At 40.5% G+C, this 27900-nt stretch overlaps 1 protein-coding gene across 3 annotated transcripts in view; it reads left to right on the forward strand.

Annotated features, from left to right (window-relative positions):
* The first annotated feature begins 219 nt into the window (after positions 1 to 219).
* Positions 220 to 27900, forward strand: part of TLL1 (tolloid like 1) — a 132960-nt gene continuing 105279 nt past the window's right edge. For 2 of the 3 annotated variants that reach the window (XM_032444243.1, XM_015860962.2), the window contains exon 1: positions 220 to 1515. In XM_032444243.1, the coding sequence (XP_032300134.1) occupies positions 1359 to 1515 (157 nt within the window). In that variant the 5' untranslated portion in view covers positions 220 to 1358. The remainder of the gene's footprint in view (positions 1516 to 27900) is intronic. The other variant, XM_015860960.2, reaches the window with a different exon arrangement.

The following is a 27900-nucleotide window of genomic DNA, read 5'->3' on the forward strand; positions in this document are numbered from 1 at the left end:
GACGGTGTGGAGCTGCGCGGAAACTTCGCTCAGGAGAGAAACCTCCACCGCTTTCCCAGCGATCCACGTGAGGACAGGAAAGCCCGGCTGAGAGATCACAGATTAACTTTTTTTCTTTTTTTTTTTTTCTTTTTTGCCTCGATTTTTTTTTTCCCCTTCTGTTTGTTTGTTTGTTCTTACTTTCATTTTGGAGCCGGTTTTCAGCTGCTTGGCTGAACTTCTGCGGAGAAACGGACCTTTAAATCGCCTTTCTCTGTTTTAAGCAAACTATGGGCGCTTAAACTTTTCTTTCTCCCCCTCCCCCCCGCTCCCTCACCCCCCGCCCATGGGGCTCACGCTGCGGAGCCGCCTGCACGGGGAGCAGCACACCAGCACCGCGCTGCTTCCCCGTCCCCTCCATCGCAGCTGATCCCTCTCCTCCTCCTCTATCACCCCTTCTCTCTGTCCTCGGGCTTTTTGGCTGCCGGGAGCCGAGCCGCGCGTTGTTTGATTTGATCTGGCTTCTTTTGTTGTTGTCTAAATGCCGCGCACCGCTTATCTAGAGAGAGAGCTCTCCGGAGATAGGGGCGGCCGGTGAATGCGCGTGTTGCTGTAGGACTATCGGAGGAGCGGATCGGCAGCAGCCCAGATCCTGACCCTGACTGTATGAATAAGTAAGCAGGATGCTGACGATGTGCGTTAGTTGCCTGTAAGGTTGTCGTAAGTTAAAGGGGGACGGAGAAGGGGGGGGGGTAGACCAGAGACAGAGCGCAGAGTAGGAGCGCGGCGGGGGAGGCCCTGACACTTGGCTCTGCCGCCTCCCATCGCTCAGGCTGCGCGTTTTGCTGGAGCAGACCCCCCACCCCCGCTCCCTTTTTCTTCCCGTCCGTCCTTCTTTCTTTTCTCTTTCCCTCTCCCCGCGGCAGTTCGCTGATGTACAGCCCGGATTCATCTTCCGGCAGCAGCAGCGGCGGCGGCAACAGCGGGACCGGGGGCGGCGGCGCGGCGGGGCGCGGGCCGGGTGCGGAGCGGGGCGCGGGCAGCGGCCGCCGCCGGGGCGGGAAGTTTGCCCGAGCTGCACCGAAGGCGGAGGGACGACCCGAGAGCCGGCACCTCCCGGCCTGAGCCCACCCCCGCACCCAGCCACCCACACGCCCGGCGGGGTGCGGGCAGGAGGGGCGGCGGAGCTCATGCTGCCTGGGGCTACCTAAGGAGCAGCGGTTCTAGGTGCTGAAGGAAACAAACAAACAAGCAAACAAAGCCCCAGCCAACTCCAAACTTGCGGTTCCTCCATCCCTTATCCTCCTTTTCTCAAGCCGGCGGAGCCCCCCGCCTAAACTCCGCTGCGCTCCGCGCACCGCCTCTCCGCCCGAGGGAGGATGAAAATGGTCTGCTGGCGGCTGGCGCTGTGGCTGGCCGCCTGGGCTGTCTGTGGGAAGCCGTCCTCCTGCTCTGCCCTCGATTATGACTACACTTACGATTTCACTGAAGAGGATAAAGCCGAGGCGATAGATTATAAGGATCCCTGCAAAGCCGGTAAGTGACTTCTCCGCCCGGCGCGGCTCCCCACCCCCTCCCCAGATGGTGACTTTGTCCCGGCTTCACTCCGCCGGCCGCCGAGGGGCCTCACCTGCTCCTCCCCGGGGAGCGGGCGGGCCGGGACCTGCGTTGCCGGCCGGGTACGCGGAAGTTGCGCGAGGAGCTTCGCGGGGCTCGGAGGCTCGCGGTCGCCGCACCGCACCGAGCGCAGCCGTGCCCCGCGGGCGGCACCGAAGCGCGACAGCGGCTCCGCCCGGTGCCGCCCCCGCGGCCCCTTCTCGTTCTCCCGCACCGCAACCTGTCGGCCCCAGCCCGGCGCTCGGCTCCTGGGGGCGGGCACGGGGCGGGCTCTGAGCGCCGGCTGCTCCGTGATGAGTATTGACATCGGGGTCGGGCGGGGCGCGGGGGCTCCGGGTGCCGGGTGTGCAGCCTCGTTCGTGCGCGCTGTCCGGTGGGAGCGTGAGCCACTCGTGTCCGAGCGGCACGGGGAGAGTGAAGGGCGCATCCCAGGGAGTCCTGTGATGAACGGGTGTTGGTTTAAGGCGTCAGCTTCCATATGCCAGGTACGGAGGTTGGCCCGTGCGCTCTCCGCAGCCTTCTCGCTGACCTTAGGAGCCGCTTCGCTTCAGCACGCGACTGTCTCTCATCCATACAACGCGGTGGTCGTCCGCTCCCGACAGCTCTATTGTTAAATAAGCGCCACAGTTTTCCAGCAATCTCCATTGCATTAATTAGTTACTTTGTATGCTGAAGACTGGTTCAGTCAAAGGTTGTGTGCGCCGTGTCTGTGTGGTTTTGTTTAATTTATTGAGGAGAATGTGGTGAACGTATATGCCAACTATGCAGACACTGTGTTTTCCTAATCACAAAAATAGTTTGTTCCGAAGTGTGAATTGTTAGGTCTTACGTGCCTGCAGCTGAGGAATGCCCCAGTTCAAAAGAACTAGAAGCGACTGCAAACAAAACGTTGTTTTTTTCCAATTAGCACTCACAAACAAGCGTAGCTGGTTATAATTAAGCTGAGATCTTTTTTTCTTTCCTGGTCCCTAGTTCTTTTGGAAGATTCATAGGCATCGTTTTATTTAATGAGAAGTGTATTCACTCTACCTGCAGGGGTGTTTTTTTTCATACTTCTTGCTGCATGGTGGAAGTAATTAGAAACTGCAGTATGCGACAGTGTTTTATGCTTATGCATGAGAGAAAGATGATGATAAGAATCTGTGGAGTACAATTAGTGTTGCCAATTCCCTGCCATCACTGTTTTGTTTAGAGTAAAAGGCATACGTTTGGAAAGTTTTGCCCATCTAAGTATTTCATGGAAGTGCTTGCTGCTGCTTCGTGATGTGCTTGAATGTTACTGTGATGAGAGACAGTTGGGTGCACCAAGAGTTAGCTGGATACCATTCCCGTGGGTCTTAAAAGCAATTGCTGTGATAATCTGTATTTAGTGAATAGCCCCCTCAAAGATATATATGTTTTTAGTATATGGTAGTTCTTCAGGAATGACAATGTACATCGCTTACTGCTACATGTTACATTTGTGCCATTGGACCAATCATTTTAATAAAGATGACAAAGTTTATCAATAAAACCAATTCTCCAAGAGTATTTCCTAATGACTTTTCCTGCAAGATCTTCCTTGGAGGCTGCATTAGCCCTGGTCTGTGAATTCCCGATTCCCGCAATCCCCATCAAAGACGATGAGAGCAGTGGACACTCAGCCTCTGTTAGGAGCATACAGAGTTGTATCTTCTGTCTCAGCCAGGTCTGATCTGATCCTCTGGGATGGGTGCAGGGCTGCCGGAAGTCATTTACATTACTCTTTTTCAACTAGTCAGGCTGACAACAGTGAGGCCTCAGCTAGTAGTAAAGTTCAGCAACTTGGCACAAGGGGAGAAACACCCAAACTCAGTTAGGATTTTACAAAGTAATTTAAAAACTCCAGAGAGCCTCATGTACATTTTACAAACCTGCCAGAATAATCTGACATACCATAATTTGTAAGTAAATAAGTTCCTTTGAAACCGGCCACAACTGAGGCCCCCAAATACACTGATGTAATTTGAATTTGCCTTTATTTTAGAACTGATTTGCATTCTGATTTTCTCCGCTCAGTGGCATTTACTGCTTAGTTCTTATTCCTTGAACCACATGAGTTAATGTTCCTGATTCTACAGCATCAAGAACAGCACAAAGGGCCTCAGGTATACATCAGCTATAATTCTATATAGGTAATTATTCATAGATGTTGTCCCAACTCTCTTGGATCAGGCTTCTTTTGTTAGGCTCCTCTTTTCTCTGTTTTTCCCTTTTGTGGAAGAGCTGGACAAACTTACCAGAAATGGAAAGTGACAGTCTCTAACATGTTATTTATAAATATGTTTTGTAATTGTTTTTCAGTATTCAGTGTGTTTCTTAACGCTTAATGGAAAAGGGCTCATTCTGGCTAGCCTGCTTAGAGTCATACTGCTCTTTGGACGTTAAATCCCCAGAAGCAGAGTGTAATGCAGAATGCTATAGAGGCGTACGTTATCTTACTATATTTCCAGCTTGATGAAAACTGAAATCCTTAGATAGCAGGGGTCTGATAGATGCACAGTAGGGTTAAGAGTTCTTGTGGTTTTTTTTTTTTTTTCTGGAACTGATGTTCTCAGCTGCATTAAAAAAAATCCCAAACAGCAGCTGTTTTGCAATAAACCCACGCTTGAGTGTCAGCAGTGAAGCCAGCACCTTGAGAGCCCTGGGAGCAAGGGGCTGAAGAAGAGGTGCTTGGGGAAGTACTGTTGTGGTGCTGCTTAGGAGAACTGTAGGTAAGGAAGCTGTTGACACCGAGGAGATTAACTTGATGAGTTGTGTGGTTTCCTGTGTGTTTTTCTGCAGTCTTTAACCTAGGGATGAATTCTGGGTCATGCTGCTTCTCCTTCTAACAAGTCTCCTGGCATTCTCTAACAGCGGGATGTGATGTAATGTGGTTTCTGTGCCTCTGATGTCTCAGATATTTCCCTGTGTCTCTCTGCAGGATATTGCCCTCAGTGTTTACCATTGTGAAGTTCAAGTGTAAGGCATTCTTAGTTTATCTTCCAAGATCTAATTTGCTGGAAGATGTGAAACCGGGAATGCCATGCTCATCCCAGTGTCAGGCTTTAAAGAGTATATTAGCAATATAGATCATGTATATATACAGCAAGTACAACTACAAAGATTAAAATGTTTAGTTAGATTTAAATGGGCAGCGTCAAGCATCTCAAATTGCAGCATCACCTATGTTTATCTCTGGATTTTACTTTTTCTGCCCTTACCGCAGCCTATAATGTATTAAGAATATTGATTGAGAAATGTAAAGAGATGGGTAGGAAAAGGATTTCCCATCCTGTAACACTCGCTGATAGCCTGCCCTTAGTTGGTAGTAAAGTTTTTAGAATGCCTTTGTTTTGCTTCTTTAAAAAAGAAAACAACAGAGAATGGCTGAGTGATATTCTGGTGTGATCATCCAATTAAAATACCTTTGTTGATTTGTGAAAAATTAGGAAACAAGGCTTCGCTTTGGTGTATATCTGCATCTGTTACTCCTTTAACATTTTTTCCTGGAGATATTTCACTTTGGAAGAAGTTAGAAGGGTTTGAGGTATTTTGGATGGTGTTTTAATATTGAGGTGCATGCTGTAAGTATACTAATATGTAGTCTGGTAATGCAAAGTTTCTTGAAACCTCTTGTTATATGCTTGAATCTGCTGCGTCATTTATATAGTGGAGATCTTTCATTTATTATTTTTTTTTCACTCATACAGTAAACTCAGCATGATATCTTGAGCAGTTCATACTAATATAGAGGTTGTACCTCCAATGTCAGCTGCCAAACTGACAGAACTGTGGTTGTTCATGTGGCAAACATACAGTGTAGACAGCTGAAACAGTTTTTAAAATGGTCTGTCCCAAATGGCCTCCATCCTGCTGTGAATTCACTTACAGGTTAAATCAGACTACTGAAAAAGTTAGGTTTTAAGTCATATTCAATTTTTTGAGTTCTATGTCATTACTTTCTCCGTGATGCTCTTTAATGTGGTATCTCAATATCTTATAAAAAGTTCGCATGAACATGAAGTTCCCCACTTTACTGAAAAGATTATTTCAATAGTGAAACTCTGGGAAGACTATAGTAAACACGTTTGACTTGCTAACTTTGTGAATATCCTTCCATGCCAAGAGCTCAATTTCATGTCCAGACCACTTTCCATAGGGATCTGTTTCTGAATATATTTCCGGTGTGTCAAACCAAGTGACCTGCAAGGAGTGGTATTACACCACTGCAAAACAAGCCTAATTGACAAACCTAACTGAGCCTCGAATGAGGTCCCCCAGGCAAGCTCAGAAACATTCACCACACCTGGATGTCTGCCTTATGTCATTCTTATTGCCCCTCTGGAAAACAGAGTTGATAGGCTTATGACATAATTCCATTCACTTCTTTTTGGAGAGAAACGGTTGCATCTGTAGTGCATGGTATTGACAGAAGGGCTGTAAAAGTGGAAGAGTCAACTTCTGGCTCTTGCAGGCACAGATGACTTTGAGGAGGAAAACAGACTTTTTTTTTCTTTGTCTTTTTTTTTCTCCTGGATGCATTACAGTACTCTAAATTTTATAACAGTGAATAAACTAAACAAGGGGAGAAATCTCTCTTCTTTGTTTACATAATGTGTGTTTATCCTTAAACTCAGCTAGGTTTTATAGTCTAGCTGTAGATTCATGAAGAGTAGATTTATAGTATGCTGAAAAAAGTTGTTACACAACATTTTTTTTTTTAACTTTTTTTTTTTTTTTTTAAACTGAAGGAAAGATATCTAAGTGTATACCAGAGCAAATGTAAGCTTTGGGCTTTCAAAACTTTTGGAAGGATGGGCAGCATTTCATAGCATTTGTCAAGCTTTTCTCTGCATCCTTAGAGCCATCTATTGTACTTCATTCTTGTGCTAGAATCATTTGCGTTGGAAGGGACTTCAGACTACCCTGCAATGAACAGGGACACCTGTTCATCTAGATATGTATCTCAGAGCCCCTCCTGTCTGACACTAAATGTTTCCAGGGATGGGGATTCCACCACCTCTCCAGGCAGCCTGATCCAGTGCTTTGCCATCCTAATTGTAAAAATCTTCCTTATATCCGATCTAAATCTCCCCTCCTTTGGTTGGAAAGCATTTCCCCTTATCCTATCACAAAAGACCCTGCCAAAGAGTCCCCTTATTTCTTATACCCCCCCTTTAGATATTGAAAGGCCACAGTAAGGTCTCCTCAGAGCTTTCTCCAGGCAGAACAGCCCCAACTCTCTCAGCCTATCCTTGTAGGGAAGATGTGCCGCCCCTTGGATCATTTTTTCGACCCTCCTCTGGATATGCTCCAATAGGTCCATATCTCTCCTCCACTGGGGATTCCACATCTGGAACTCTGGGTGTGGCCTCATTTGTGCAGATTAGAGGGACAGGATCACACTCCTTGACCTGCTGGCTATGCTTCTTTTGCTGCAGCCCAGGATATGGTTAGTTTTCTGGGCTGTGATGTCAGCATTGCTGCCTCATGTTCAACTTACCATCCACGGGTACTCTAATGTCCTTTTTGGCAGGGCTATTATCAGTCCTTTTGTCTTGCATTGATTTTTGAGGTTGCCACAACTCATGTTCAAGACCTTGCACTTGAATTTGTTGAATCTCATGAGATTCACCTGGGCCCACTGTTTGAGCCTGTCTGGGTCTCTGGACAGTATCCCATCCCTCAGGCATGTTGACTGTACCCCACAGCTTGGGGTACAGTCTGCAAACCTAGTGAAGGCAAACATTCAATCTCATTGTCAATGTCATTGATGAAGATATTAAAGAGCATCGGTTCCAGAACTGACCCCTGAAGGAGACCACGTATTGTAGATCTCCATCTGAACATTGAACCACTGAACACCACTCTCTGGGTATGATCTTGCAACCAATTCCTTGTCCATAGATCAATCTATCCATCAAATCCATATATTTCCAATTTGGAGAGAAGGATGTTTTGAGGGACTGTATCAAAGGCCTCACTGAGGTCCAGATAGATGACATCAGTGATTCTCATGCAGTTATGCCATCATAGAAGGTCACTAGATTGGCTGAGCATGACTTCCCCATGGTGGAGCCATACTGGTATCTTGATCAGCTCCAAGTCTTCCATGTGCCTTAGCATTGCTTCCAGGAGTATCTTTTCCAAGATCTTCCCCAGCAGATGTGGCACCTAACAAGTTGGCTGCTTCTTGGGTCATCCTTCTTATCCTTCTTGAAAATGGATGCCTTTTTTCTGGTGACCAGGGGCTTCACCTTATTGTCATGACTTTTCAAGTATCACCAAAAGTGCACTGGTGACTACATCAGCCGATTCCCTCAGGGGATGCATCTTATACTGGACTCATAGACTTATTGTTGTTCGTGTTCCTTAGGCAGTTGCAAATCTGGTCTTCACTTACAGCAAGAGGGCCATTGCTCCACTAGTCTCCGCCTTCCAAACTGCCCTCTTCAGGGACATGTGAAGAGCAGTTGCCAGTGAAGAGTGATCAAAAAAGGTTGTTGAGTACCTCAGCCTTCTCCTTGTCCATTGTTACTAGCTTGAGTGTATTGGTCACTAGGAGTGGGGTTACACCTTCTTGGTCTTTCCTTTTCTGTTTGATGTACCTATGCAAGCCCTTCTTGTTCTTCTTTGTATCCTTTGCCAAGTTCAGTTCCAGCTGGGCCTTGGTCTTCCTGACCCCAACCCTGCGCAGCATCCCTATAATCCTCTGTCCCAGCTTTCACTATCTGTGCATTTTCTTCTTGCTTTCTAGTATGACCAGCAGGTCCCAGTTCAGCAGTACCTGTCTCTTGCCTTCCTTTCCTGACTTCTTCCACTTGGAGTTGGAGAGGTCTTGTGCCCTAGGGAAAGCTTCCTTAAAGATCTGCAAGCTCTGTTTGCTGCCTTGTCCTTTATGGTTTCCCACAGGGTTTTGTTGACTAACTCTGAAGAGCTGGAAATTGGCTTTCCAGTATTGCATTTCCCCTGGCAGGGCTGTGTGTTACTGTAGTACAGTCTATTTCTCCCACCCATGATTGCAAACAGCCTCTGTCTTCCTCCCTACTACATCCTGTCAGAGTTGCAGTCATGGAAGTGTGACTAGAAAAACCTTTGTGTATTTTTAGTTATATCTTCCTATGACATTTTTCTTTGCTAAGAAAATGCCAACTGTTGATTTGTTGATGTGTTTTAATGGCTGTTCACTCTTCATATCTGCTGCTTATCTTTTACTTTTTTCAACCTCTTTCATTGTTCCTATGACAAATTTCCTTGCTTTTGGATTCCCCTTTACTGAATGTGTTTCCTTGCTTTTTCCTGCACTGCCTGTCCAGTAGGATTCTCTTTATGTACCCTTGTATGGGAAACTGTTGATCACAGCCTGAATCTCTGATTAAACCATCTGAGGCGAGCAATGAGTCAACTGCAGGAGCACAGGTGAAGGTAATTCAGCTGTGCTCCCAGAAGGGGTGGAGCTTCACTCCACCTCTCCTAGATCTCATTTAAGGGCTGACCACCACTAAGGCAGGATCTCTTTCTGGAGATTACTCCTGTGTGGAGTTTTGCAGCAAGCCTTAACATTGGTGAGCATTTATCTTTACAGCGAGCCTCAACATTGGTGAGCACTCATCATTTATTCTCTCTCTATTTCATAATCTCTGTTTATCCATCATAATTGTACATCTGTGACTGTACAGCCCTTAATTTATTCTTGTCTGGCTTGCAGGTAGCAATTATTTCCTTTATGTGTAGCTTTCTGTAAGATTATCCTCTGGTATTCTGATGGTTCTGTAGCAAAGCAACTGGACAGCCAAGTCTTTAGCTAGAAACGAGAAGGGTGGATGGGTCAAGTGTTGTCAGATGCCTAAAACTGGAAGTGTACTAAGTGGACTGTCAGTGATCTGTTAAATGGTGCATGTTGAATTCTGATATATCCACTTGTGCGGAACAGAAACAGAAGGTTCAGGTATAACTTCTCTGCTTAAATAGTATGATCTGATGTGAAGACAATCCTCCCCAAACAATAGGAGAACTAAAAGTACTTGAAATTTTAAGCTTGTATAATAATAATAATAATACATCAGAAGAGACTGAGCTGGGGACTGTGAAGGTGAAGGCTGTGCCATGGACATATACAGATAGCCTATGGTGTAGCCCTGAGAAAGTTGGAATGGGTGGTTGATGTAGCAGGCTGCTTCAGAGGCAATTCTTACTCGTACCAGTTGCCTGCATTGTGGTCTATGTGTGAGTATTTGGTGTGGCTATAAACCTGCAAGCATCGTGTCTGAGAATTTTTGAGTGTGGATAGCTCTTACAGAGCAATAATACTTCAGAATGTAAGTTTGTGGTTTCTCTTTTAATGTTTAAAAACAGATATAAGCAAGAAGCCCAAAATACCCCCAAATTATTTCTTTTTTTTTTTCTTTCTTTTTTTTCTCTAGAATAGCTCCTTATTTTTTATTTTTTACTTCTGCCTAGGGTTATGTAGAATGTGATGCGTAATGGGATGCATAGTGTGTATATAGCTAGCTTTCATGTTTTAGTGTTTAGGAAGAGAAATAATTGACTGGAAAACTATTTGGAGGTTTTATTAGTTCATTTTCACAATTATAGACAACGACAGAACAATATGCCTGGTCTGAGATATAGTTTTAGTCATTTAAAATGTATGAACATTCTTAGCAACAGTTTCTGTTATGTGAAACATAACAGATTGTAACTTTGCTTAAATTTTGTGTAAATTAGGTAGCAAATTAAATTTTAGAACAGAATTGCAAAATAGAGTTCAGCTGTGTTAGGACTGTCCCTATCAGTCTAGTGGCACATTTAGTGGGTCAGATGTTCAGAGGTTTCTAGGTTTGTATTCTTATGTACCACTGACCAAATATCAGATGTGTAGCAGCACTGTAAGGATTAGTAGCCTTGTAACTCAGCAAAATCACATCAGAGCACACACATGGAAAGGTATTGATTGCAAATTTATTTTCTGTGCAGTGAGATTTGAGTCTAGAAATAATCTGTTTTGGTCAATTTCAGTCATTTTCCTGCAGAAGTGGAGTGGTAAAGATAGATGGCTGCATTTAAAAGGTACCAGTGCTTCTTCAACCACATGGTGTTCCATGGCTACTTTGAGCTCTATAGTGTAGCTTAAATATCTCATCTTAGAAGTGCAGTAGCACGGACGGTGGCTGAGAGGAATATATCAAAATAGCTGTGCGTATGTGTTTTGTTATGCTCCTGCTGGTTGCAGTAGTTAAATGTATTCCTAGTAATAACACTAATTGCTATCAAATAAAAGTAAGCCCATTTTATTGGTGTCTGACATTGTAACAGATGCTTGTTAGATACAATCCTACTGTCATAGGTGTTATTTCACTGAAGATCTTCAACGTTTTTCCTCTTTCCCCAGTAATGAAGAAAGGACTTTGAAAAGGGCATAGCAATTCTGGAAATACTGGCCAAGTTACAAAACTTTTCTGTGTATCCAGATGATGAACTCAGACATAAAGAAAATAATTTCCAATGGTTCTTAAAAAGATTCATTTAAACAGTTTATTGCTCAGCCAATTACATTTGCTTTTGGGGAGAGTAGTTTTAGAACAACTCAGCGGGTGTGAGAACACGATGATGAACTGCCCAATTTCTCCATCTGGTAAAATGTCCTTAAAACAAATTTGCATACATTTTCATTTTTTACTTGAACTTGCATTTCTCCTTATTTGACACTTCTCTTATGATTGTGCTCTTACCTCAGTTTGATTTGCAGGTGGGTTAAACTTCATTCCTTGACAGCTGTTTTCATACTTAGAAGTGTGTGCATGAAGTGGTCAATTGATAAATTAGGTCTTTTGTGTTCAGGCAATCTGCTTAACCCCTTTTTAACTAAGAGTATGTTTATGTGCAAAGTTGCCACGTTACCCATCTTTTAGAGATCTTCAGTACTGGAACCTTTATCCATATGCCGACACTTTTGTCATCATAGACAAAGACTTAGCAGCTTTTAACCGTGCTGTTGTACAAAACTATTGATTTAGAACTAAATTCTGGAACCTGTACTCTGTTGTTATTGATATAGCATAAAGCATTAGGTTCTGAAAACTATTATGGATTAATCTTTTGTGCATGGAAAGGAATTATTGAAACACGCCAGCCAATGTACTCCCAGACAAAGAATAAGAATTTAAAATAGCTAAAGAATCAGGTTCGTGCTGGTGTTTTATGCAGTGAAGGATAAGTTATTGGAAAAACTGATGAAAATGGAATAAAAGTTCAACTTGGTGAATGGAAAATTATGAAGAAGGGACATGATAAACCTTAAATTTAAAGGACTTATACAGGAAGAATTAAGATCTAACTTTGTGAAGTTCAGGACTGAGTCAAAGGAGTTGTTTCTTGGTTTTTTTTGTTTTTTTTTTTTTGTTTGTTTTTTTCCAACTTTTTTTGCTGTCTTTTTTTAGGTTGAAATCTGTTATAGGATGCTACTGAGGCAGTGTTCCGATATGGGATTTGACATCTACATAGACAGGAGGCGAATTCAAAGCTTTGATAACTGATAGTGATAACATTGTAAGTAGATATTATATCTCGGGCTTCAGAGTTTAAGCCAGCTTTTAGTATCTGGAAATCAGGATGAACTCAAGCGTGTGGCAAGTTTATCCTCATTCCCCCATCATATTCTTGTTCCTCTCTGAAGCAGCTGGTAGTGACTGCTGTCAAACAGGGCCTTGGATGTGATCCAGTGCTGCAGTTCCTTTGTTCCTAAGCCTTTCCCAAATGGTATTTCAGAAACTCAGGTCTTGTAGTATGCCTTGTAGATAAGTGAAATTTGGATCTTTTGGGAAGTGAATGAATTTCAAGTCATAATAATATGCCTCTGCAATAGTGTGTGTGTGTGTATACATATATATAGATAGATAGATAGTATGCAGAGGCATCATAATATTTCATGAAGACAAATGTATGCAAGTGCAAAAAGCTACATTTATCTAATGTGTACAGATTATTTCTTTTGAAGTTCTCCATGTAACTGCAGCACTTACATGCTTGCCTTTAGATGCATGTGTGCACATGCTTAACTGATTACCTAAGGAAGTATTGCTGAAGTATATATATGCCTGTAGATTAAAAGATCTTGAAAGTTGCGTATACAGGTTGTGCCTTTGTTTCTTTTTCTTTCTTTTTTTGCTGCACTGGGAAATGTGTTAATCTGTGTCTTAAGCCTGATCTGAAGGCTATAGATCTTGGTGGGAAGGTTTCAAGTTACTTCAAAGATAATTTTTATAGGTAAATAAGTAGTAAAGTGCAGGGCTGACTAATTCACTCCTGTGTGCTTGGGCCATGGCTTGCTTGTATTCATGTTCTCACATGCCTTTTGCATTAGTGTGGATGGATTTTTTTTTTTGCCCCAGTTTCTGCTATTGTCCTCTAACACAGGAACATTGTGAAATTTTGATGTTCAGTGACCTTGTGATTGCAGGTTCTCTCTTGCTGAACTGGGGTGTGAATAAAATCTCATATTTAACCACACAATTCATTACTTTCATGTTTCCAAACATCTGTCTTCTTTCTAATACAGGTTCTTCAGTGTTTTGAACTTCCTTCACATCCTTAGTGGGAAATGCAGGTGGCATATGGTACTAGAGTTGTCTGAGGATGCCTGTTTGAAGAAAGTTCTTTGTTTGGATTTAGTTATAAAATTTTCTGGGGTTATTTTGCAGAGGAAGGAAGGAGAAAAATCTTTGCCCATCATGAAAAGGGTTGTGAAACTGGACTGTTTCCATGAAGAAGGACCTCTTGCTCTCTGGATAGCAGTGAGAGGAGTGGGGAAGAGAAAATATAGGAGTGCTGTTTCTTTTTTTTCAGTCTTCGATCTGTGTTCTCAAGGATGAAACCTTTTGACCCGTGGAATATGGTTGTAAACATAGAAACCCAATTGAGACCTGTTTTCATTGATAGCACCTTTATGTTGGGAGTAGTTGAATTAAATGTGATGGATCACAGTTGCTATGTCTGCAAAAGTGAAGCTTGGATAAATAAAAGTAACACAAGTTTCCTTTTCTTTTCTGAAAAAGAGCCAAGTATGGAGACGCCTCTTTGATCAGTAGTGATGTTTATAGATGTATTCTATATTTTGAGGAAGCTGAAAAGTGAAATTATCTCGAGAGAAATACTATATATTCTTTGGTGATTTAAGTCAATAATGTGTGGAATCAGCTGAAGTTGTGTTTTATTTTTTTTAAACAATCCATTATGCTTACTTATATTTTGGTATGTAATTTCACAGCATGCACAGTGGTTTTTTTTTGCTGATTCATTCATCTAGTCATTCTAGACCTGATGATGCTACATAGTCAAAGACATGTTGATTATAAATATAAATCTTTTGTGTGTCTTATCAAAGAATGAATGAGCTCAAACTAAAGACACTAAGGAAATAATAATCAGATATTACTATAAGCATTAATTTTTAAATGCAGAATATTGTATAAGAATAAAAACTTTGCCCTTGGTTAGTACTCATGTCCTCTGGCTTGGCTTTATTGACCTAATATGTCCTAGGTCATTCCAGTAGAGGAATCCTGTTCTCTCCAATGAGCAGATGATGTGTCACTGAAATCAGTGAAGATCTAGATAAGATATTGGATCTATTTGCATGTGCTAAGGAAACAAATTAGCGTCCCCATTCTTATGTGCTAATCAGTTCTGATTCCTTTTAGTTCTTTATGGCTGTTGAGGTACCAAGATAAACCCTGCCAACAGCTGGCTGTTGGCTACAAGGGAAGAGGCACTGCAGGATCTCAGAGAGGTACTGACTTGTTCCTGTGCTGATAGAGTACAGAATGCACGGCCAAGCATGCACTGCACCTTCTCTTCAGAATCAGTTTTGAATTTAGTTTCCCTTCCTGTTTCTTTTTTTTTGTTGCTGTTGGTGTCGTCCGTCCCCCCCCCACCTGTGCTGAAAAGACCCAGGTACTTGTGGTCCAGGCTATCTAGGTGCTGAGAGAAGTCATGCAAAATAGGCATACAGCACAGAATGCAGTGTGGGTTATCTGCCAGAAGACAGACAAGCAGGTAAACACTGAGGTGTTGAACAAAAAGCTTATCCTGTGCTGAGCCCTCTGCTGCTGACTGGAGATCAAACTGCTGTCTGTATTCAGCTGCTTCAAGGGCAATAACTTCTAATTAAAACATTGATAGGCATATTAGAATTTCTAGTGGTAGGCTGTTCTGACATGTCATTCAGATAAATATGGAGCAATTCTTCTCACACAGGTCTTACATTTTTACTTTTTCATACAGCTGTGGACTGTTCAGTAGCTGTTTCATCTGTTAACATACTATAGCTTACAAATCTAGATGGCATGTATGAAAGTTTGTAAGACTTTTATTTCTGTTAGGTTTGTCCAGGGGAAGTAATTATCTTTGCTTGGATCTTCATGCTAAGGGTAACACTACCTTGTTTCTTGCCACACAATCTAGCAGGTCCTGTAAGTGAGATGTGGAAGAGTCTGCACCAGGGATGTGTAACTGGCCTGGGCCGTGTGCACTGCATGGTAGAGAACTCTGCCTAAGGTGGGGATCCACAGCAGTCAAAGAGTGTTTTTTTTGTACCCCCCCCCCCCTTATAAACTGCTCTCCTAGTTTTTTTAAATCCAATTTGTTTTTCCTAACACATTTATGCAGGGAAATTAAATGCATTGTGTGTGTGCGCTGCAATTTTTAAGGTGGAATTCTTCATCTAGACTGCAGTTCCTTTTAGGATCTCTTCTTACTTCTAGTAAGATGAGTGATGTGGTGAAGTTCACTTCAATAAGGTTAGAATTTGTACCTGAGAAAAAATTAAATGTAGGGTTATTGTTTGTTTATTTTTTAAGTGTGTTGTATCTGGTTGCATCTTGCCTCCATTGTAACTAGTTTTTGTGATGTGATGTTTTAAAATCATGGGTCACATTCAATTGGTTGCAGAGGGAAACTCATCTAAAAAATGTTTTTGTTGTCATTCCCCCTTTGCAATGGGAAAATCATAGGAATGGGATGGCGCAGCAAGGGCAAGCATAGAGGAACTGTTCTGAGTCACAAGCCAACGTACATCATTAGGAACACTCCTATTATCTGGAAGTCTAACTTCCTGTCTCAGTTTCCTTGTGGGTCTAAATGAATGGCAGAAGAAATTGAGTGCTTTCCTGCTTGGCCAAAACCTTCACTAAATTACTCCTTTGGCTACAAGCCATACTGTGCTCAGGAAAAAATCCTGCAGCTCCCCCCTGAGTCTGGAGGGTACTTGCTGCACTTCCTAAAACAACTTTTAGGAAGCCTATGTTTGCAAGACAGGCCTGACTTGTCTACGAAAGTTGAGTGTTCTATGTATAGAGCAAGTTTTTTGAAAGCGTTTTTGTTGTCTTTTTATTTGTTGTCTGTGCTACATTTTCTTTAACAAATACATTGAAGAAGCATAACATTCAGAAACCTATTGTAGCTCTGATATAAATTAAAGCTGCAGCACTGAACTTTTTCAGTTGATACTGTCAGCTTTTATACTATTTTGACTACATCTGGCAAGTAAGAAACCTGTGTCTGACTCTGAACAAAGTTAGCAAAATGTACAACATTTCCCAGTTGCTGTTCTGTATAATAGAGGAAGAAACTGGGACAGTGTTTAAGGATTTATTTATTTTGCTGTGCATCCAAGAGGGAAAAATATTCCTGATTCACCACAGGCAAGAAAAGCCCACCATAGTTAGCACTCTGTATGTATTGCCTTTCAGACGATTCATTCTTGAGCATCTCCTCAGCTGGAGGAACATGGAGAAGAGGACAGGAAAGGCTGAATGCTGTTGGTGTATTTCAACAAAATAGTATCAATAAGGTTCTGTGGGTTTCTTTTTTTTCCTTTTTTTTTTTTCTCCTCTCTTTCCTTTTCTCTTACTTCATCTCTTAGTTTTGTGTATCCATCACTCAGTCTCTCCAGATTTTTAAATTAAACTTAATTGTTGTGGCCCCCATGGAGTACCATCAGAGGGTGATGTGATACAGCACTTTTCCTGATGGAAGGGTTGTCTGCCTTTTGTCTGCATGGATGTGGTGGTGCCTTACAGGAATGATGTTGAGACCTCTGCTATTGGTCAAGCATAGCTGAGTCATGCCCATTTTTATTGCCTTTTAATTTAAGGCAGTTCTGTGATATTTAGGTCCTGATTTTGCAAATGAAAACTGAGATTTCATTTCTGTCCATTACTTTTTTTTCTGCCTAGCAATGCCATTTCATTCTTTCTGTTACCCCTGAAAGTCATTTTTCTTCCGTTTATGCTTTCTCATATTTTCTCCTAATTCAGAGGAAGAGGGAGAAGAGACTCCTGTGCCTCCGTCTGCTGTTCTCAGGGGGACACTGGTGAGATGCCAATGAATGTTCCTCAGCCTTTGCAAACAGCACAAAATATAAGACTTAAATGAACATATGGGAGAAATGTTGGTGTGTTGCCACTGTGGCAATGTCCACAGTTGAGAATTTGTTGTTTTAAAAATGTGTGAAATAGTTCCACATAATAAATGGAAAAAAAAATATCTTTTACTGGATTTTTTATTCTTTTTTTTGAGCCCTACGGAGAAGTTGATGGTGCAGAGGAAAGTGTTAATGTGTGTGCATATAATATCAATGTATGCATATGTTTTTAAGTATGTGTTAGAATGAAGTTCACGGTAACTCCTTAGACAATATATTTGATGGGCAATTACAAACTTTGAATACTTAAGCTCAATTTAGTATTCATATATTTTATGAGCAGAAACAACAAAACGATGCTAAAAGCTGGTAATTTGTAATTAAAACTGCTAGTCGGAGGACAATAATAAAATTTTGCTCTTTGTTATAAACATGGAACTATTTTTTTGCCAATATCAATGAACTGATTGGATAGCATGCAAAATATTGCCTTGCAATAAATACAATTGAATTGTGAGAAAGTCTGAGTACCTGTGTTGTGCTTTGCTTCTTGTAGAAACAGGAATAGTCTTTATGGGAAGGGTCAAATTCAGTTTCATTATAAACCCAAGCTGTAACCTGTTCCTGGTTTTACCCACGGGTAGGTTTGGTTAAAAATCAAATTGCTAGTCATTCTGTTAATTTTTTTGTATGGTCTTTTTTTCTTTAATCTAATGTGGTAACTGGTCTGGTAGAGAGCTGTAAGCTTGATAATGCTTTCTTGTAGTGGGGGAAAAAGTCCTTTTATTATTATTATTATTTTTTCCTTGAATTCTTATTTTTATGTGGGAGAGGCTGTTCTCACCACTTCTGATCTATATTATTTCCTGCAGTTAAGCATTGATGTTCTTTCTGGAGGAAGACTACAAGGTACCAAATTTTGCTACTGCTTATACAAATGAGGCAAAATTTATCTCGGCTATTTATCTTCATTTTCATCCTGTCTTGTGAAGCATGGATTAGAGTTCACTATTGGATGCTTAGCTTTCAGACAGAATTCTAAGGATCTTAAGTAATATTCGGCCTAATGCTTCTCACCCATATTGCACATTGTCAGATTATATAGCTGTTTAGTGTCTGTACTCACTGTCATATTTGTCTTATGATATTGTAAACACACTGTGAGTGTGCAAAGCGGATTAGCATAACTGTGTAAATTAGCCTATGGATTGTTTGTTTTTTAATGTCTGGAATACCGTTAATATTAAAATGTGTTATTTATTGATGCAACTCAGTGACTTTGTCAGTGCATCACAGAATGGTAGAAGTGTAATTGAGATAAAAATATTCCTTAGGAGGAATGTCTGGGGAAGTTGCTTGAAGTTTGGCCTGACTGCAGCTTTCAAGTTCCTGTTCAAGAAAAGTTAACCAATTAGAAAGAAATTGAGCAATTCTAATGTTATTCCTGCTATTGCTCATATAAATTAATTTGTATTTTAACTCTTACATGAATGGGTAACAGTGATAGATGATTATTATGATCGTTATTGTTATTTTAGGTTGTCAGCTTAGATTTAGGATACTTGTTGATCTAAAACATTAGCAAATTTTGGTTGTGAAATGTCTGTTTCACTTATGCTATTTTAATGGACACACTTGGTTGCAGAGTGAGACTTCATTCTCTTTCAGTGAGTACCGTCAAGATCAACTAAACCTGGGGATGTTGGGGTGTTTAACTGTAGAGTATGCTGATATGAGACAGTTTGATAAAGTGTAACTTTGAATGAGTGCATGAACTGGAGATTGTGAAGATTTTATGCAATCTGGTAATATAAATGAAAAATGGGAAATAGCTGTAATTAGTTGTTCTAGATAAAATCTTACATGAGTGTCTGCCAGCTGTTTCACTGGCTTATAAGATAGCCTAACATTATTAAGAGTAGCAAAACCTGCCAGGGGAATGCTTTTCCCATTTGAAGATAACTTGCTTTAAAAACTTACTGCTCCATGTATTATGCATATTTTTCCTGGAAACAAAGCAACTCTTTATTTTGATCCATTTACTGTACTTGCAAAACTATGTTTGTGGTATAGAAGCTCATTTTGCAAGAAAATGAGCCATACAGCAGTGAACTGCAAGCATATAGCACAAATGTTGATACAAGTAATAAGAGCATTACGTAAGTTGCTTGATCTCCTGAATATATTGCTTCAATCTAATTTCCCATAGAGAGAAAACAACTCTCTGAACTCAGTAGCTGTACTGGTTAACATTTCTGCTGCTGCTCAAGGGCTGAGTTTTGTCTTTTGTTAAGTTGGTGGGAATTGACTTAACATCCACAGGCAAATTTGTCTTGGAACTCTGTTACATTAATAGCTTGGATGAGATGGAGTTGACTGCAAGGGAAGAACGAGCTGTTAGCCATATCTTATCCAAACACAAAGCAAAGTAATCTTGTAATAAAAAATGGTTAATATTGAGCTAATGTATTGATGGAATATTGGGGGGGGGGNGGGGGGGGGAGTTGGAATGAAAGCATATTCTACAGAAATGTGCAATGAACAGCTGCCTTCTAAACCCCATTTTAATTTATCAGTAGGAACATGTTTCAGTGAAATTATCTGCCCAAAATTGTAATTACCAGCACAGATTTTGCGGGCATTTGATGTGTATTCATTTTATTTTATTTTTTTTTCATTTTCTGAAGCACACTGATTATGCTCTTAAATACATTTCAGGGGACAGCCTCTTTAACTATGTGTAGTATTGCCATTTTATATATGTGTGTGTATGTGTTTTAAAGTGACAGACCATCACATTACTGAGGACATTTTCAGGAAACACTTCTGTGTACTCAGGTGTTGAATGTTCGCCTTGGGCTGCCCAATGATTATCATAACTAGCTGGACATTCTGTTTATAGGTTTTAAAAAAAAAAAAAAAAAAGCTGTGCCTTTCTCGTTACTGTATGTCATGCGATGTGGCTGTGGGTTGTTTCTGTGCTGTATCGACTAGAGTCTCACTTTCTAATATAGCAGCATGGTTCTTAGCTTTCAGCAGCAGCTAGCAAAATGTACTGGGCATTTGCCAGTGCCCAGTGCAAATGCTGACTCTAGAGATTCTGATTCCCTGGTAAACAGTACTCAAGGTGGATTGAGAAGAAAGCGCTGCAAAGTGGAGCTTGGGGGGACTCCAAGCATTACACCTTGTGGGAAGGCTATTCCTGTTCTTCAGCCACTCAATACTTGGGTGCAGAAGGGGTATGGAGGACTGAGCAATGTGTGGGGACCAGCTGTAAGAGTGCAAGGGGAAAAAAGAAGCAATGCCTTTTGCTGGACAATTGTTGAGTAATTCCTAGAGAAGCTAGCATTCATTGCAGCCAATTAAATAGTCTCTGACACAGCTAGTCATTCATTATGCACTGTAGGGATGAGTTTTGGTACCATATTCTGAAACAGATACAGATCCTTCTTGAGTTAAATTGCTTTTCCAGGTAGTTACTAGTTCAAAAAGGGGCAGTATTGCTGTTTCTTACTTTCAAAAATCTGTATCTAAACTTCTATGCTGATCCTCTTGTTCACACTTAGGACAATATGTAGGTACTGTAATTTAAAAAAAAAAAAGACTTTGTCTACGTACAGAGCTGTTTAAAGGTCTATTAAAATACTCCGCAGAGGTCTTTAGCAAATTACAGGAGTTTTGATCGCCCCTCTTTTGTGGAGAAATCGTCAGATTTCAATCTTTTATTTTCATACTTCATAAATGAAGACTTGGAGAGATGAGGGTGGTTTTTTTTTTTGTTTTGTTTTTTTCCATCAGGCATGCTCATTCTTGCATAGCCTGCAAAAACTTTTATTACCCTACCAGCCCATCCCAGGCTTCTTTGCCAAGCACATCGTGGAGTCAGACTTCTGTGCATCAGCAGTCTGGAACACGACATCACCTTCAGCTCGCCTAAGACACAGGCCTGTTAATGGAAACCCCAGCAATAAAAACTTGAACCCTGACTTCTGAATAGTCAGCTAAAGTTTCTTCAGTGTAGGTCTGACCTTTGCTTTCCATCAGCACAACACATGCTCCATAAAACAACGACAGATAAGTAACTTTCATCTTAAAGCCATACTTATCTCCGTGAAACAGTATTGCTGTGCAGCATCTTCCCTTTACATCCAGTACTATTATTATAGTATATAATATTATATAGTATATAGTATTACTATAGTATATAATAAGAGCTTCCAGAGCTTGTAAGGTTGTCTCTGGTTTTGTTGGCTATATTTAGAATGTTCCTATTATGTTCTTTCTTTTATTTTTCCTGTTTGTTTATGCTGGCTGGAAAAAGAAATTGAAAATTTTCATCTCAGGTTGAAGCATAATTTGGTGTGATTGCTCAGCTTCTGATCTCACTACCAAGAATGTCTTGTTTTAGGAGCTGATAAAAAATATTTGGCTCTGTTTCACCTCAGTCACTCTTGGCAGTTCTTCATCTGCTTTTCTGGAGTTTCCATCTGTTCCTTTATTCTGCTGTTTCTTCTTTAGAGCTTAGTTCTGTACCAACAATTTCAAGGGAGTGAAAAACTCACTGGTTTTTTGTTTTTGTCTTTTGTTTGAATCTACTGGATCAGATGTAGATGGTGTTCTGCATCAGAATCTTCCAGTTGATTTTCTCATTGCTGTAATGGAGAGTATTGCAATTCTTTGTGACTCTGAGTATTAATTTGTTCTTCTGCCTGTACAGGTGTCCAGCAATTGAACCTGGCACTGTATACATTATAAATTAAGTATGTCACAAGGACTGAAGAAAACTTATTTTTCTGTTGAACTTTTCAAAAGCACGCCCTTTTGTTACAGAACAAAGCTTATGAACATGCAAAATTGGATTTGTTAAAAAACCAAAACAACAAAGCACTTGCTATTCTTTCTTCAGCAGTTTACTGTGTTATTTATGTACTTTTTTCGTACTAATTTTCACAACTCATAATAGTGATTATTGATGCTGAATAATCATTTGGTCTCTACTAGTTAGATTGTCTCCTCGTGGTGTTATACAGAGAAATAATTCAAACATGCATGACCATGTCTTCTTACTTCCATATTTTACTTCCAAATCTACTTTCCACATCTTTTTTTTTAACTTGGATTTTTTAATGAAATCACAATCAAATTCAAACTTCCGTTACCATCTAGTTGGTGAAAATGTAATAGTTGTGTGGTGTTTGTGTTTTGGTAATCATTTATCAAAGTGAAAATCATGGCTTTGTTACTTGAAGGAGACAGCTTGTCTGACTAAATGCAAAGCTTAACTATAAGATTAACAAAAGAGGGAAGAAAGTAGTGGTGAACAGATGCAGAATAAAGTGATCCATTCACCACTTTTTTCTGAATTTTTAACTCTGGTATTTTTCATTGGTATTGTGGTGTAAATTTTGCTATACTGAGAATTTACTTAACTTCGGGGTTGAAAAAAATAATGTAGTAATCCACTGCTTCATATATCATAGTCCAGCAGAGCACGTAGGCCCACAGACTGGTACAATCTACTCTTTTTCTGTACCTTTCTGCCTGAATATTCCTTATACCTTAAGTCTGTTTTGGAGAGGAAGAGAGGGGATTTCGTATATGGAAGTTATCTGACTTTCTGGTTTGGGAAAACATGTCAGAAACAGAATGGAAAAATTGGTTCTTTATCAAGGATAATGTGTTTCCAGATTCAAAATCCCAAGCATGTAATTTAAAATTGGCTGCAACTGATGAGTCCTCATCACAACAATTAATTACATGCCCATGCTGTATCTGTTTTTGTATCAAAGAATAATCTGGTTTCCACTCTTCTGGCCATGCCTTAAAGGTAATATTGCAGGCTGATGCAGTGTCTACCATCCCTGCCACCAGGAGGTCCTGAAGGACAACTGCCTGCCAATGCTAGCTAGTCAAGGCTGGTGGGTGGATGGTCTGCTGTCTGCAGTGCCATGAGGAAGTTCTGTCAGGTAGGGAAACCAACAGGAAGGCAGATTTTCCAAGCTGTTATCTGGAAGGAATGAGTGAAATTAGATTCATTTCCTCCCTTCTTTATAGAGGAGGTGTGGAAATGACAGATATTTTGGAATTTCTGGGGACAAGAACTATTGCCAAGTAAGGAAGATGTTTTTGTGGAAGGCACAAGCTGACTGGCTTGTGTCACAGCTTAATGTGGTAAAACTATGGGGAAGCAGAAGTTCATTTACTACTTTATTTTTACATTTTTGTTTAACAGCTTGGAGAATATTTGCTATTGGCATCACTACAGCCAGAATTTGTCCTTTGACTTTTTTGTCTTACTTATAACTAATGCATCATTGTCCTAAATACTTTTGTTCTGACTCAGTGTGAAAATTTATGGTGGTCAGCATCAGCATTTGTAATATATTGGGTGTCATTGGATTTGAGAGTAAATCATGATAAGCATACATATATAGCACTGCCTAAAATAGTTTGTTCTGTAGGTGGCAAACTAGCAGTGGAGATAGTGGGTGTTTTGTTTTTGTTTGTTGTGATTGTGACTAACTGTTCAGTCGGACAGTAGCTATTTATAACTTCACAATTACATTTGCCTTAAGTTCAAGAAATTAGCTATAGCAGGTAAAAAATAAAAATATAGAGAAGATGCCTGATGGGATAAATTTAAAAAAAAATGTGCAGAGAGAAAAATATCCCGTTTGTGTTGTGGCGTACTTACTGTATAGTCTTTGTCATTTATTCTCTTGTGTGATCTGACGTAAGGATAAAAGTACGATTTCTTAAAAATTATTTTGTTTCTAGAGTACTGGAGAAGTTCAAATTAAAAATCATCTCCTGAAAATTTTGCCCAGGCAAATGCTTTGTTTGAATGGATGAAAGTTTGTTCTGGAAGATCATTCATAGTTATTATTCAGTGCATGTGCTGGTATGTTGCTGTTGACGAAAAATGGAAATTCTGATGCATGCAAAATATTTCTCAGAGACTGTGTTAGGAACTTGAAGAGCCAGCCCTTTAAACACAGGAGTTTTTACAGTGCTTGTGGCAGTATTCCAGCGCTGGCTCCAGGTGGGGAAACAAAGCTCCTATGAAAGATGATGCTGTTACTGTGTACTTGATTCCAAAAATCTTCACTTTGTTGTTCAAAACTGCAGCATATACCCTGACGCTCTCTCTGATACTCAGGTGTCTGGTACAGGGTAGAGTTATGTTGCGGTATTCATACTGGTCTCATTTGTGAGTGCAGTTGTTGGAGGGGAAAAAAAAACAAACAAACCAAACAAACCAGGAGGTTTTTCAGTAAGGAAGTGGTATGTTTCTGTAAAGCTCATGTTTATAACAGCTCTAAAGCTAGTTTCATGAAATAAAAGGAGCTCACACACCAGTACTCTGGTCTTCTGCTTTTATATATGCCACTTTAGGAAAACATGCAACATTAATTATGGAGGTTTGGATTTTCCTTTTTGTTTTGTTTTGTTTTGCTTTTGTTTTGTTTTCTCTTTTAAATCCTTTTGTAGCTGTGATATTTATCCAGAATACCTGAAGCTACTCATGGAGAAGTGTGTATGTCCTTTCCCTTATTCTCTGTTTGTCCAAATCCCCTGCACAAAGTCTTCCCTGGCTCTGAATTCCAAGGGAGAATCAGCTTTGCACAACAAGAGACCTCACAACCACATGCAGGCACAAAATATTGTCACAAAAGAAAACAATGTGCCACATGTGTGAAAGCAAGAAAATCTGTTACCAGCTAGGCTCTTGGCCTGTTTAATGCATGATGTGTGCTTATCTATGAAGAGCCTTGCCCATGTATGGCAGCAGATCAGGTCAAATAAATAAATATCAGTCCAAACCCAGAGTTCTTTACTCTGGCAGTAAATTAAAGTAAATGAGAGTTTGCTTATGTAAAACACTGAACAAGTATGTCAGACTAGAAATAAGGCGATGGAAAATACTTTATCCAAATTCGCTTATGCTGAAGAGCTGTAGGCTGATGCCAAACCCTGAATCAAATCGAAGGCCCATGACCATGGCCAGCACTGGAGAGGAGTGTAGGGTTCACAGAGAGACAAAAATGAGTGGGGATTTTTTCCATCCACTAAAATGACACGAAGCTTGTGTGTTTTCTTCTGAAGCAGTTGTTGATAGGCTGGTGGTGTGAAGAATACCTCCTGTGCTCATCAGGAAGGTCCTGAGCTCTCCAGTCACTTAACCTGCAGCCTTGATTTGGTGAGGACTAATGCAGAAAAATGCACTATCTTTGGAAAAGTGGTATCGAATCTTTTGTTGTGTCTGGATTTGTGAATGTACCTGAAATGTCCCTGAATACAGAGGCCAGCTGTTGTGCAATGATTGCTGTTGGTTCTGGTAAATTTACTTTTCCTCCAGCAATTGTCTGTAACTGAACTTCCTATGAGTTATTTTTAACTGCCCTGTCCTCCCTGGAAGTTGCCTGGGGACAGCTCTGGTCAGAATAGGCAGATTTCACACTAGGTAGTTTTCCAGCAGTTTGCTAGTACACTTTCCATCACTTGGAACTCTTCCAGGTGTTAATTTACAAATCTGGATATAATTTGCACATATTTATAGGTGTATTGAGTTTTCTTGATCTGTAATTTAGATAGGTGCTCTTCAGGTGTTCACAGAAACTTCGTTTTCTGCCAGTTGGCTGCATTTTCCCTTCTGAGGCAGGTTGATATAAGAAAAAAAATAAAAATAAAAAATGAGGCAGACAGTGATGCACACAAAGTGCTCTATATGTGCTATTTCTGACTGCTTTAGAAGGAAAATGCATTTCTGATTTTGCTTAGTTTCTTTTTTTTCTTTTCTTTTTTTTCCCCGTGAGTAATAAATTAATAATGTGTTACTGTTTTGTCTGTGAAAATCCCTTTTGGAAAGTGTGAAGAAGAGGCTTATGAGAAGGAAATATTCTTTGTTAATAATTGAAATAATCTGATATAGCAAAAAGAATTCATATTTTTGCTCATGTCTAATTTGTGCAGATATTCAACCGTATTTTGTATCTTCTTACTGTCCTGTTTTTTGAATGAGGGAAGGAGTTTTCACTCCACTGTAAGAATATCTAAATATTATCAATTTTAAAGAAAAGATGACAGAAAAAGGAAAAAAAAAAAAAGGGAAAAAAAAAAGGTGGTAGAGGAAGAAATCTGAGAATAGACAGAGGTGGTGTAGAACAGTAGAAAAAGAAGAAAAAAAAAATCTTTTTTTTCATGTTTCTTAATCAGGAGGTGAAAATTAAAGTCAGGAAATAGAATGGGAGAGAATCACAGAATTGTAGGAGTTGGAAGGGACCTCTGGAGGTCATTGAGTCTGGCCGCCCTGCAAAGCAGGCCCCCTACAGCAGGCTGCATACTTTGGTACCCAGGTGTGTCTTGAATATCTCCAGAGAAGGAGAATCCACAGCCTCCTTGGGCAGCCTGTTCCAGTGATCTGTCACCCTTACTGTGAAGAACTTCCTTCACAGACTGGTGCAGAACTTCATATGCTTCAATTTATGGCTGTAAAAAAGAAATTTATTGATGAAAGAAAGGATCTCTTGTGTTCTACACAAATATAAAATACAAACAAGAAGGAAGGTTTCAGACAAGAGAGGATAGAACAGCGAGAAAGAAAATATGTGGAGATTCAAAAGTCAGAGAAACTAGAGACCTCCTGAGATCTAAGTTACAGAGGCAGGAGCTGCGAGTACTTCACGAGACACAGAGGTTGTCCAGAGGCAAAGACAGCATTAACTCTGCTGAGGGACAGAAAAAAAAGCAAATCACCTTGCTATGCAGATAGCTGGTACATAAAATTTACTTTCACAAAGATGCTCTTTTGTTCATTTTACTTAGGCATAGGCTAAGGCAAGTGAAATCCTTTTTTGCCGAGTGTAAATTTTGAGGTTGGCTTTCTTTTCCTTTGCATCCTTCTGTGATGCGTTTCTAACTTTTAAACAAAAGATACTAGTTTGTCTAGCCACATACCTTGCCTAAGTTACAACATGTTAATTCAGTGTGATGGTAAGGATTTCCTTTCTTCTTATTGTGCATGCAGAATGCTTGCCAGTCTTTTCTTCCTTGTTATGCAAATGCAACTATCCTAACAGCTGCTAGGATAGGGAAAACTGGTTGGGGGAGTAATCAAAGCCTTGTGTACCCAAGCTGCAGATCAGTTTTGGTGCGTGGTCCCTAAAGCATTCTTCTCTCAGGATCCCTGAGGCATACATCTTCAAGGGTCTGCAGTGACACAAAGGCCTGGGTACACAAGGGAAGTATAGTGATTAAATTAAGTATGTTTAGTGATCTCTTTAGTTAAGTCGAGGCCTTTCCTCCTTTAGACATTCCTGCTTCCGTTTAAGACCATTTTATACTAATCTCTTGAAGCTAAATCAACATAAACTATTCTCAAAGCAAAAAAAAACCAACAAAAAAACCCCGCAAGTAAACTTTGTGTAATAAGCGTTAATTAGTCAAATCTGTTGCTAAAACAAGCCTCTCAGATAAAATTCAATCTTGTATGAAGTTTACTCTCAGTGCTTTATTGGGAACTTAAGATCAGTTTGTTAATTTTACTTGGGTTGCGCAACTAAGAATTGATTTGACAAGACAAAAAAAGAAAAAAGGGATGGCCATCCCACTTCCCCCTCACCTTCTAGTGGTGTCAGATGCTGAATCAGCCTTTGTGCAGGTATACTCTGAGGGCCTGTGGTGAAGATGACTGAAAGACAAAGGGTCTTTTAAGTTTATTTACAGTTGATAGTAAAAAAAGGTTACCACTTAGTAACCACTGCTCAGGAATGAAGAAGGATGATATCAAATTCTATTTTAGTCTGCTTGGTTTGGAAACATCTTTGTACTGGTGTGAAGCAGTAGGTCAGTATACTGAAATCACACTGATATCCTACACAGAA

The sequence above is a fragment of the Coturnix japonica genome, chromosome 4 (genome assembly GCF_001577835.2).
Source record: "Coturnix japonica isolate 7356 chromosome 4, Coturnix japonica 2.1, whole genome shotgun sequence".
In the NCBI taxonomy this organism is placed as follows: domain Eukaryota; kingdom Metazoa; phylum Chordata; class Aves; order Galliformes; family Phasianidae; genus Coturnix; species Coturnix japonica.